Source organism: Heloderma suspectum, chromosome 2 (assembly GCF_057233095.1).
Source record: "Heloderma suspectum isolate Gila_16-S chromosome 2, 16-S_ref, whole genome shotgun sequence".
NCBI lineage: Eukaryota > Metazoa > Chordata > Lepidosauria > Squamata > Helodermatidae > Heloderma > Heloderma suspectum.
Genome location: NC_139459.1, coordinates 140,128,537 through 140,141,781, shown reverse-complemented (window position 1 = coordinate 140,141,781; position 13,245 = coordinate 140,128,537). Strand labels below are relative to the sequence as shown.

At 44.5% G+C, this 13,245-nt stretch overlaps 1 protein-coding gene across 1 annotated transcript in view; it reads left to right on the top strand.

Annotated features, from left to right (window-relative positions):
* Positions 1 to 13,245, top strand: part of PRAG1 (PEAK1 related, kinase-activating pseudokinase 1) — a 63,198-nt gene that overhangs the window by 37,718 nt on the left and 12,235 nt on the right. Inside the window, exon 4 of the mRNA XM_084832177.1 lies at positions 7,199 to 7,356. Coding sequence (XP_084688303.1) covers positions 7,199 to 7,356 — 158 coding nt within the window. The remainder of the gene's footprint in view (positions 1 to 7,198; positions 7,357 to 13,245) is intronic.

The window sequence follows — 13,245 nt, the reverse complement described above, 5'->3', positions numbered from 1 at the left end:
CCTGAAATCTATTCCTTACCTCCACTGTGTATTCATAACGGATATGATTTAGGTCATACCTGAATGGTTTAGTGGTTTTCCCTACGTTCTTCAATTTAAGCCGAAATTTTGCAACAAGAAGCTCATGATCTGAGCCAGTCAGCTCCAGGTCTTGTTTTTACTGACTGTATAGAGCTTCTCCATCTTTGGCTGCAAAGGACATAATCAATCTGATTTCGATATTGACCATCTGGTGATGTCCATGTGTAGAGTCGTCTCTTGTGCTGTTGGAAAAGAGTGTTTGCTATGATCAGCGTGTTCTCTTGGCAAAACTAGCCTTTGTCCTGCTTCATTTTGTACACCAAGGCCATGCTTGCCTGTTATCCCGGTGATTTCTTGACTTCCTACTTTAGCATTCCAGTCCCCTATGATGAAGAGGACATCATTTTTTGGTGTTAGTTCTAGAAGGTGTTGTAGGTCTTCATAGAACCCATCAACCTCAGCTTCTTCGGCATCAGTGGTTGGGGCATAGACTTGAATTACTGTGATGTTGAATGGTTTGCCTTGGATTCGTACTGAGATAATTCTATCGTTTTTAAGATTGTACCCCAGTACTGCTTTTCCCACCCTTTCGTTGACTATGAGTGCTACTCCATTTCTTCTAAGGGATTCTTGCCCACAGTAGTAGATATGATGGTCACCTGAATTAAATTCACCCATGCCTGTCCATTTTAGTTCGCTGATTCCCAAGATGTCGATGTTCAATCTTGCCATCTCATGTTTGACCACCTCCAACTTACCTTGATTCATTGATCTGACATTGCAGGTTCCTAAACAATATTGTTCTTTACAGCATCGGATTTTCTTTTCACCACCAGACGCATCCACAGCTGAGTGTCCTTTCGGCTTTGGCCGAGCCGCTTCACTCTTTCTGGCGCTACTTGGAAATACCCTCTGCTCTTCCCCAGTAGTATATTGGACACCTTCCGACCTGAGGGGCTCATCTCCCGGTGTCATCTCTTTTAGCCTTGTGTTACGTTCCATGGGGTTTTCTTGGCAAGAATTCTGGAGTGGGTTGCCATTTCCTTCTCCAGTGGACCACATTTTGTCGGAACTCTCTGCCATGACCTGTCCGTCTTGGGTGACCCTGCACGGCATAGCTTATGGCTTCACTGAGTTACGCAAGCCCCTTCTCCACAACAAGGCAGTGATCCATGAAGGGGGAAAGGAAGATGAGGGCATGTTATTTGCTCACTTCAGTCACTTCCATCCCTTTTTTTCTTTTGTTTAATTTTTTTTCACAGATTTCAACATTTACAAAATGCTAACTACAAAATTCCTTAAATTCCCTTCCCTTGACCCAAGCCCCTCCTCCTCGCACCCCCCAGTTCCCTAATTGATTCTCTCCCCCAGTGATTGATATAGTATACTATGTTGATCAGTCTTCCCCAACCTGGTGCCCTCCAAAATTATTTATGGTGTGAAGAAAGTGGACAAGGAAGCATTTCTCTCCCTTGCTGATAATACTAGCAAGGGAGTCATCCCATGAAGCTGATTGGTGGGAGATTCAGGGCAGATAAAAGGAAGTATTTCTTCACACAGTGCAGAGTTAAACTATGGAATTCACTTCCACATGATGTAGTGATGACCACCAATTTGCATGCCTTTAAAAGGAGATTGGACAAATTCCTGGAGGAGAAGGCTATAGAGGGCTACTAGTCCTGATGGCTGTATGCTACCTCCAGTACCAGAGGCAGTATGCCTATGTACACCAGTTGCTGGGGAATGTGGGCGAGAGGGTGCTGTTTCATTCATATTGTGCTTGTGCGTTTCCCTTGGGCAGCTGGTTGGCCACTGTGTGAACAGAATGCTGGACTAGATGGACACTTGGTCTGATCCAGCAGGGCTCTTCTTACGTTCTTATGTTCTTAAGTGTATGACTGTACCTCCCATAATGGCCATTGGCCATGCTGGCTGGGAATTATGGGAGTTGTAGTCCCACACATCTGCAGGGTGCCAGGTTGGGGAAGACTGATGTAGGGCAACATAAAGGAGAGATGAAAGATGATGATGATGCGAATAAAGAAGGAGATAAGAAGTTATCCTATGTCATGTGGTAGGGTGGAGCTGTTGATAGCATCGACTCACCGTACCACATAGAGTACAAATGCTTTTGTCATATTTTCTGAATTTATCCTCATTTTGTAATTTCATGTTTAAAAAAAAACTTCTCATGGACAGTCTCTTTTTTTTCTCCGTCTCCTCCCTTGGTTGTCTCCTCCACTGTTGGAATTTAAATTGTAAGCTGCCATGGGATCTCTCTGATTTTTTGCTTGTAAATTAAATAAATACATATATAAGTATGTTACTCTGAAAAATGCCATGTACTTTTATGGTACTATATAAAAAATAAGTAATACTTTGCCGAGAGTGCTGGAGGTTATTCTCTGGCATAGCAGCAATATCTAAGGCCAAGAGCTGCTGTTCCCCAAGCAGCAATGAATTTCTATTTTCAGTTTTATCCCTATTCAGAAAGTGCATTTTGCATAAGGCATGAGGGCAGTGGGAATAAAGAGTGCTCTCCTCACATATGATTTCACCATAATCAGTGCTGCTGTGCTTTGTGAAGGAAGCTAGCTGGCTTTTGACAATAATTTCCAGTCCTGAAATGGTGCCATGGAATGCTTATATTGCTCTGATGGCATTGGTGTGACTGTATGCTAGGATGTCAGACCCTCCTGAACAAAAGTGTGACCTGGTTTTACACCATTTGCTGGGATGGTAAGTTACCTGTGGATAGCAGGTTGCTGACTGCTAGTTTCTGCTGTTTTTGTTGTGTTTATTGTTTATTGTTTGCTTTTTAGATATTATTTTTAATCTGTATTGTGGATTGTAATAATTTTGTTAGCTGCCTTGTAGATCTTTAAGTTGAATATTTTCATAAATAACTATTAGCTTGAATGCAAATATTTCTGTGTGAATGGATTACGAAAGAAACCATTCTAGGCCATCCTAAAACTTATGAATGGGAATAACTTCCGAGTAAACATGCATAGTATTGGACTGTTACTATATTACCCCCCTTCTCCAGGAGTGTCTCTGTGTGTGTGTGTGTGTGTGTGTGTGTGAGAGAGAGAGAGAGAGAGAGAAACCCTAAAGAAAACCGTTGGTCTGGGAAACATGTTATTTGATGATGAAGATACATATATGAATGTATGTGTTTAGTGGAGATATTTAATATATCAGTCTTAACCCTCCTAAGATGGTAAAAAAATGAATAGGCCACCATTTAGTCATGGTTTTTAAAAGCAACAGCATTGTGATAGGTCTTTGACACTGCTGCATTCACAAATAATGCTAAGTCAGGATTTGTCTTGCCAAATTATGTTTGCATATTTGAATGTGCCCAAAGCAACAAACCATAGTTCATTTTTTGGGTCCAAACCCCCAGTTTGAAGCCATGAACTCAATTGGACTTATGTTTGAGCAGACATGCATATGATAGGTTGAGAAGACATGACCAGGACAAGTGCTCAGGTCATTTTGGGCTGTGTTTCCACCAGCGATTTACTCCAACCTGGCTGTACGGTGAGGTCTCTGTGTTTCCATGACGTTGTGGCCATTCAGCACCAGCCCCACATGTTAACATGTAAAAACCGCTTCTTCTGAGACTGGCTATAGTCCAACTTTTCCAGCTTGCTTCGGCTCCATTACTGACCTGTTTCCACAACCTCACTGGGTTCAGTACCATAGTCCTGCCCATGGGGCATGTGGCCCGGCCTTTGTGGGTGTGTCGCTCTGACCTCAGTGACCAAACCCTTTCCCTCCCTGTTTTCCGGACGTTTCATCACCGTTTTGGAGCAGGATGCCGAAGGACCAACTTTTAAAACATCATTGAAAATAAGTACTAGAACACAGCCTGTGACCCCAGTGTTTTCTCCCATTGTGCTGAATGAGGCTTGCCCTCTCAGTGACCACAGAAATAACAGAGAAGCCCCTCTAATTGGCACAGCACATATCTAAGCCCAATTCCTTAAATGTGATTGTGATCTCGAAGCTCTGGTCCATTGCCTTAGGACGTAACTCCTTCACAGCTTCCATATAGAGATCCCGTGCATTAAAATGGGGGCTGGTTTCGATCTTTTTCCCACGACTAACCCATTAATGTCTCCTCAGAAGTAACTCCCATTGTGGTTGATGAGGCTTGCCTTTGAATGCCCACATTAGAACTTACAGAGATACCCCCTCAATTGAAATGGCACACTTTTAAGCCCAATTCCTTAAGTGCGATTAAGAACAAGCAGGATTACAAGGCTCCGATGAATTGCCATAGGAAGAAAGTACTTCACAGCTTTGTTATAGAGATCCTGCAGGTTACAATGGGGGCTGGTTTCTGTCTTTGTGTTTACTGCTCTCTTTCCCACAACAAACCCATTACTATATCAGAAGTAACTCCCATTGTGGTCAGTGAGGTCCTCTGAGTTAAAATGGGGGCTTGTTTCCCTCTTTGTGTTCTCCCCCCCGCTTCCCAGAACAAGCATATGTGTGTCTACTCAGAAGTAACTCCCATTGTGCTCAGTGAGGCTTGCTCCTGAAATGCAGGTGCATTTGGAATTTGAGGAAAGGAAAAAAGGGGGGGGGAGCCTCTCCTCACAGCAAAGCTGATTCCTTTTAAAAAATCCGGTACTCTATTAGCTTCTCCTTCCGTTGTCCTGGAAACGTGGCAGAGGAGGCAGGAACACTGATGAGGTAATCAGACCCCACCTGGACTTCACTCGGACTCCACCCAGCCATAAAGAAAATAATTCGATTAGAGCTCAGTGGAAACAGCACAGAGCCCCGGGCTACAGCAATGATAAGCCGGGTCTTTAAGGGCTGTGGGAACAGGAAAAGAAGAAGATGTGATTGGGGAAACTTTGCAAGAAAGTTGCAAAGTGAATCCGATAGCATGGAAACACGCCCTTAGATTCTGGACTTAATGGCCTTACAGCCCCACTCCCCCTTTTAGATGGTAATGACCCGGTTCTCACGTAATGACAATTCCTGGGTTGCATAACCTAGGAATTTGGGGGTGCCAAACAGCAGTGAGTGAGTGTGTTGCCTCCTGCAGACTCATTTCTTCCACTTTCAATCAACAACCCAGGAAATCTCCGTCCCCACATTCGTATCATGATGGTCGAACCTGGAACTGTGGGTTGTTTAGGGGTTAAACAACCCAGAGTTTACCCAATAATCAACCGTAGTTTATTGTTGGGTTAAACTCTGGGCTGTTTAACCCCTAAACAACCCAGAATTCCGGGTTTGGACATCACAATAACAATGGGTCATTCTCGGGTTGTTGACTGAAAGCAGAAGTGACAAGTGTGTGGGAGGCAATGCGCTTAGTCACTCCTGCTTGGCCACGACAATTCCTGGGTTAAACAATTCAGTGGATCCCGGGTCAATGGATATTCACTTACTTTACAAAGTGTTAAGCCAACCTTCTGCATCTGGGGGTCCTTCTGCTCATTCTGCTGAGTGGGGCCCTGGACTTCAGCCCCGAAGTCCTGCCCTAATGGCACCAGTGGATCTGCTAGTCTGTTGCAGCAAAACCAAGACACCTTAAAGACTAACAAATGTATTATGGCATAAGCTTTGCGGACTAGAGTCCCCTTCCTCAGATGTATGAAACATTATCCACAGTTGGCAGGTATATATACGCATGAGTGTAAAGAAAAAAAAAAGTAAACAAGTGAGGTCAGATGGAAATGAAATGCAAAAACATGCATACAGTATATTATTAAGAGGACATCCAGCAAGTCTAAGGCTGAAATCTGTAGTACGTTTGCTTCAAAGTAAGTTCTACTGAAATCAAGGGGAGCTACATAAAGACATATTTCTATAGTGTAATAAAACAGAACAGCATTGCATGTGGAGAAATTGAGCTCCAAATCATGTTCTCAGTGCATATCAGCGTGATAAGAAATTTATGTAAGGTTTTGGTATGATCTTCAGCTGCTGATAAAGACATGCTAGATAGGTAGGAGTTTGTTGTTTTTAATGAGAAGGATGGCTTGCACCTTGGAAATGAGCTGCTCTTTTGTAAATTATTAGCACAATGCTCTAGTTGCTTTTTTGCAAAGGTACTGTGTGCAGAGAATAAAACCAAATCTACTGCTTTGCCTTCTGTATGTAGAAAGCACCACGCTATAAAGGGAGGACTCCTGTGCAGATTAGTAGAATAGATCTGTAGGACATTTTGTTGTAATTGCAGATATGGGCACAATGGAATTCAGTGCAGAAAACCAGTGGTGTAAGGATGAATACATGTAAATGCTGCACGGTCCTCACAAAGAATATTGTCCCTAATGTTAAAGCAGCCTGCCTTGAAGTAATGTACTTACAAGAGAACACTGTAGCTTGCATTTGAAGTGGCAATTTTGATTGCTTTGGAAAATATTTACTTAGGAGTAAGAGTGCCAGCTTGTCACCAGGAATGGCATATTGATATGCCTTCTCAGAAGTAAATGGTCTTACTTCTTACATTTGAGTCCTGCTTTTCTTTTGCTCAGAGCAGCTTACATAATTCTCCCAAGAAGTCAGCCATGCAGCTACTGACCAGACTGGGACTTGTCTAACTTTAACATCCTGACAGCATAATGTGCTGAACCCATTCTCTCATTTCCCTGGTCTCCTCTCTTTTATCTGTTGTTGCTCCTAATCACTGCATATATGTATTACACAAAAACAATATAGGGACAAGAGGAATGGGGAAGACCAAACTGAAACTAAACTGACTGGATCACAGAGACTCTTGTGTAGAAACAGCCACATTCTTCAAAACCAAATGCTCAGGGAGGCTCAGAAGGCAACAACAAGGGAGAGTGGTGGCCTCCCAATTCTGGAATTATCTCCCCCCTCCTGGCACCAACATTGTTATATTTTCGGTGCCAGGTTAAGGCCTTTCTCTTTTCTCAGGTATTTGGCAGCATATGATGAGTTTTAATCAGGGCCTGGATTTGTCTTATGGGTATGGTTGTTTGCTCAAAGTTGTTTTTAGATATATCCTGTCTCTGTGTATACTGAGTGTGTGTTTCTATGTAAATGTTTTTTAAACTTTGTAAATCTAATTAATAATAACAATAGCAACAACAACAATAACAAATAATGCAACATGTTTTGTATGAATTTACCATATTCTCATGGTGTATTCCCCTATCCCCCTCCCCACAATCTCTAGGCACTTCCTAAAAATGAACAAAAGTAATTCTGAGTTGGAGACGCTTAACAGTGATTCTACAGAAAATCTCAGTCCCCCTTTCCAGGGGATTCACGTCACTTTCACAGCTGGCTCCACAGACAGTTTGGATTTGGACACAAATACGTTCAGCAATGGAGGTAGGTAAATTTCACGTACTGACATGGTGTTGTGGTGCTCATGTATGAAACACTCTGCAAATGGAGTGTTTTGCATTCCCCATTTCTCCAAGCGATCCGAAAGATAATCGGTCCTGTAAAATTACCTTAGAACTTTCCCATAGAAGCTACATGGTCAGTTTCCTTTGGAGGAGAGAATACTGAAGGCTTATGGTGCTTCATAACACTGTTTGTTTACTGTTTGAGCAGGTATCACAGTGGTGCAGAAGCAAGCACACAGCAATCCATCCTAAAACAACAATATAACAACCCCTACATTTGCTAGCTGCTTTCCTCTCTAGCTACATTTAAATTGTCCCCTTTTCCAGATCTCTTGGCACACACGATCAGGCAGGCCAGTCCACGGTCTCTTCCCACCCTGCAGGTTTGTGTTTGGGCTGTCCTAAATGCTCATAGTCTGCCGCCTTGATTACCCGTTAATCAGCTTTCATTCGTAGTTGCCAGACTAAAAGGATACTTTGAATAACAGGTCAATGCAGCCCATAAGAGTAATCTATTGATAGCGCATTCACCAATTTGAACTATATTATATGGATTGAATATAGAGCAAACTCAAAGGAGTTCGGTCTTTTCATGATGAAGAGCCTGTTGCTAGTCTCAGGCCAACTGGAATTATGAGCAAGCTTTGGGTATTGCCAAAGGGAAAGCCAGTGGCTGTCCCTTGAATGGGCCTTTTTGTCTTCGTACATTGTGCATAAAATATCATAGGATTTCAGCACTGCTGCAGAGGATTCTGGGGCATGTTCTAGAGTGCACAGCTGTTCACATGTAGTGTGTGCTCATGGGCTTAGAGGGCCTCTCTGTTGCACTGCACAAATTGAGAACGTACCCTGTGGCTCCACATTGTAGGGGAACATGAATTTTGACCAGCAAGCAAGCTCTCATTTTCTGCCATGCTGATTTTTGTCACTGAGATCCCCCGATAAGCTTCTGAGGAACCCAAGCATTCCTAGGAACACAGTTTGAAACTACTTCTCTAGGTAGCAGAATGTACATTTTTCTCTAGCTCAGTAATTCCCAAACAGTATGCTGCAGCAAACTAGTCTGCTGTGAGAGAACTGCTCATGTGGTGTTAAAAATAAAATAAAGTCTTCTGTTAGCCCAAAGCCTTCAGCCAAAGAGGAGGCTGTTTGCTGTGTCTCTGCATAATTCACTCCCCTGGGCTTGGATTCAGGAGGCATACCCAAACGAGTAACTCATGCAGACACACACAAAGTGGGCTCCTTTAGGGGTTCTACTCCTTACTCCTAACACACGCTACAAAGCAAACCTTTTTCAGAGGGAGAGTGAATTTTAACTCAGAATAAAAGTGTCCCTCAACTACCAGGTTTGGGAAACACCATGCGCTAGTATCTAGCTTACCCTGTTAAAGAATGCCACTCTGCAGCCAAACCAGCTTCTTTCCTGTATCTGTTTCTGAGCAGGTATGCCTTTTTCCCCCTGAGTCCTCACATGGCCCACCACGTTGCTTAAATATTTACCCTGTTCCACCTTCACTACTCTTTGGCAGCCAGCGTCCAGTTCTGTGGCCGAGAGCCGGGTTGTCTTCAAAACACTGTACAACATTGACTCTGTCTTCCAATAGCATTTCTCCACTCAAATGGAAGGATTCGTTTGTAGTGTTGTGTTGTTCCTCACTTGCAGTGCATGAGTAATAGTAAACATGCCATGGGCTTCGCACTTCACTTTTGAGAGCTGCTGCTACCAGAGCTTGATGGGTTCTAAAATGAGGAACTAGGGGTGAACGAACATTCCAGTCCTCGACCCAAAGATGAATCAGACCCTCCTGAGTGTTCTACTCAAACGTCGAAACATCACAAGAAGGGGCTTCGATAAAATTCCCAGTAGGTTGGCAGAGAAGGGACTGTGTACTCTGTCCCTTTTTAACAGCCTGCTGCGTTTCTGTGCTGGCCACAAAGGAGGGAACTTCCCGTTCTCCATGACCAGCATAGAGCTGCAGTGGGTTCCATTCATTTTCTGCCACTCTGCACTGAGGGAGCCTACCCTCTGTGCAGAACGGGGAAAAATAAGGCGGCTTTCCCAGAAAAGGATGGTGTTAGCAGCAGTGTTTTGTGGACAAAGCTCCTAGCTTTCTCCCGTGCTGCACGGCCACTTCTCCTCCATGCAGAGCAGGAGCGGTAAAGGTGCTCTGCCCAGGAAAGGATGACACTGAGCAGAAGAAAGCGTAGCAGAGGAGTGTGCAAGCTTAATCAGGGTGGGGCGGACGTCCGCTCGAGGTGATCTTTTTTCGTAGGCATTTTGCTGGGCTGTTTTCCCATTCAGGCGGCCCTACACGGTTTCTTGGAACACTATTATATAGGAAACCCAAGTGATTGTGGAGCTGGAGTATGCTTGACAGGATTCGTAGAAAGATGCTCGGCTGCACCATTCTAGGGGCTGAAGAACAAATCCTGCGATGCAAAGCACGAGCACAGGTCTGTCAGGAGGTGCCCATCTGGCCACCCGTGCTTTTCAGTTCTTTTTAGGCAATGGATGGCTAATACAGGAATATGTGGGCACAGTGGCCATTTTTAAAAGGTTGTGGTCTAGTATCAGAGTAGTGTGCTGCAGTGGACAGAGACTTGCACTGGGGTGGCCTGGATCTTGGATCCATGAAACTCACTGCATGGCCGTGAGCCAGGCGCTTTCCCTCCGGGTACAACAACTGCAGCACTGGAGCCAGGTCCTGCTGATTGCCTACAGGGCGAGGGTGGAGCTGACGCTCCCCATCCTGAAACAGGCAGGGGTTACATCCAACATGGAATCCCACAGAGGGAACAGCAGCTTTTAAGAAAGCCATTTCAGGGGAGGGGAGGGGAGGGGAGGGGAGGGTGCAGGCAGGTTGACGTGCTCAGCCTTCCCCACTCCGCTACATTATAAGGTCTCGGTAGCGGAGCCTAGGTTGCACCCGGGTCTGCCGTCACCTTGGCTGGTTTGGCCCTTCGCCTAACCGAAGTGACACCGTTGTTGTAAACTAAAGATGGAATCATCCCCTGTACGCCACTTTGTGCTCTGTGGAAGAAGAGTGAGGAACAAATGTCATAAATAACTTTGGGGAGGTTGCAAATCTGCATTAGCTCCTATTTACTTATCAAAGAGACCTTTGAGTTGCTTTTGATCACTGCCTGTGTTTATGAACAAGACACTGATGGTAATGAACTCTTGAGGTCTGTGGGCAAAATAATTACAATGTTAATGGCTGAGCACCAAAAGGGAGGATTAGTTTGTGCCCACGTATATTTTATGATCTTGAAATTGTGTGTTTTTTTCATGGTTGCCTACAGTAGTTCTACAATTGCTCTGAGCTTAGAGGAAAATGCTGCTAAATATATATTGACAGTTCAATCCTAGACATGTCTACTCAGAAGTAAGTCCCATTGAATTCAGTGTGGCTTTCTTGCAGGTAAGTGGGTATAGGTTTGCAGCTCGAGCCTGCCATTAGCAGGCCCTTCTCCATGAGCAAGCCAGTGTATGGGTACTGTTGCTGTCCCTAGGTAATGTAAGAAACTGATCATTGTTACAAGATCCCAAATCAGGATTGTTGCAAATTGCAAAAAATAATAATTACAAATTAAGAAACTGACTTAATATATGCTCAGATTGAACTTTCCTTCAGTGGCCAGGATTCAGCCAAAGTTAAGTACTTTGAAGCCTCATTTATTTTAATGGAAAGGTTAAGCAAGTGCTTACATTTCTCCCATGGAAATCATTGAGTGGCCTTCAGTGTGGTTTATATTTGACTAGAATGTTCACAGTGATTTGTGAACTTGATGCTGGTTTCCTCAGCATGAAACCAGTATTCAAAATTATTTTTAGGTATTACTTGTGGCAGAGTGGGGAAGGGCAGGCAGAGTTCTATTCCTTGCCCACCCCCACCCATGAACAGGATCCCAATATTACCTGGGTGTCAAAATCAGATAACTAAATCAGATAATGTCTGGAGACGGTGAGTGGCTGGATGGGGAGGAATAAGCTGAAGCTGAACCCTGACAAGACCGAGGTACTTTTGGTGGGAGACAAGAGGAGGCTGGGGGATGTTGACCTGGTGTTGAATGGCTACCCTTGAAAGACCAGGTCCGCAGCCTGGGGGTCATTTTGGACTCCCAGCTGTCCATGGAGGCTCAGGTGTCAGTTGTGAGCCGGACAGCGCTGTGCCAACTCCATCTGATACGGCGGCTGCGCCCCTTCCTTCCCGACCATCTGCTCCCATCGGTAGTACATGCCCTGGTCTCCTCTCGTTTAGACTACTGTAATGCGCTCTACGTGGGGTTACCCTTGAAGATGGTTCAGAAGCTGCAGCTGATACAGAACGCGGCGGCTCGTCTGATTAAAGGCAGCCACTGGCGAGATCACATCACTCCAGTGCTGAAGGAGTTGCACTGGTTACCAGTTTTCCGGGCCAAATTCAAGGTGTTGGTTTTGACCTTTAAAACCCTATATGGTTCTGGCCCAGCCTATCATAAGGAGCGCCTCCAGAAGCACCAGACAGGCCGCTTAACAAGATCAGCCTCAGATGGCCTTCTCTCTGTCCCATCAGTCAGGACAGTTAGACTGGTGGGGACGAGGGAGAGGGCCTTCTCTGTGGTGGCCCCCACTCTGTGGAACTCCCTCCCTAGGGAACTCCGCCATCCCCCTCTTTAATGAGCTTCCACCGCACATTAAAAATGTGGTTGTTCAGGCAGGCATTTGGGATGGGTTAGGGTATTTTAGAAAATGTTTTGACTGTAGAATTTTATTGTTTTAAACTGTTTTATTATATACTTTGTACATCGCCCAGAGTATCTGGGTGACCAGCCAGATGGGCGATTAATAAATTTAATAAATAAATAAATAAATGACTACACCCAGTGGCGTGACAATAGCAGGCAAAGTGAAAACTCAGAAGGCCCAGAACTGTAATTCAGTATGAAATTGGATTTATTTAAGGAAATCCAAGTTTATCTAGCCTTTAAAAGTAAAAGGCAGAAAATGCTTACATGACAAAAGCATAAAAAGAGAAAATACAAGATGACATGCAGAGCAACTTCGACGCCCCTCAAACAACAATCTAAACGGGGGGGGGGAGATGGAGCAGAGTCATCCCTCTGCCAGTGGAGAGGCCCGCTCTCTATACCAGCCTGGAATTGATATATCTAATTCCCCCGTTGGAACTAATAGTGGGGAAACTGGGGGAAAAGGAAAAGCACCATGCGGAACCAAAGAGGCAAGTCTGAGGGGCCCACACCTCCTGCCCTGGCCAATGTGAGCCTGCTGCCTCTGGGAAGCGGTAGTTGCTCCGCCACCTCCCACCATCACCCTGCCCCCCACCTTAGGATTGCACTGTTAGGCATGAGGGATAGGCGTGATCCCCCCACGCACGCACGCACGCACGCATGCACACAATTTGGTTAGGCCATTCCTAGACTGGAGTTTCCAACGCTTACTTGGGAGGCTTCCAGACAATTGCTTTTATTGTGCAATTGCTTGGCCTCATTCACATAATACAAGTCTTCCATTTGTAACTCGGTGGTATTTTTCCACTGCTGCTTCTGTCTTTTTTTCTTTCCACAAAAAATCCATTAAGGAACAAAAGATGGAATAGCTATACAATATATTTTTATTGGTAGAACAAGGAGCCATCTGTCTGGAAACATCCTAAATTTCAGAAATCATTTTGTTCAATCCATTTCAAAATTGAGTCTGCCACATGTTCCCTCAAAGCAAAGAGGCCAGGGAGATCCCACAGTTACAAGTCCTGAACTGGAATCTCTAGATAAAGAGAAAAGCTTGCTTGAATTTCCCAGATCCATCTTTTAAGGTAGGAAAGCGATCTCATAGAAAGAAGAGATGGCCAAACCTACTTTTAGACTT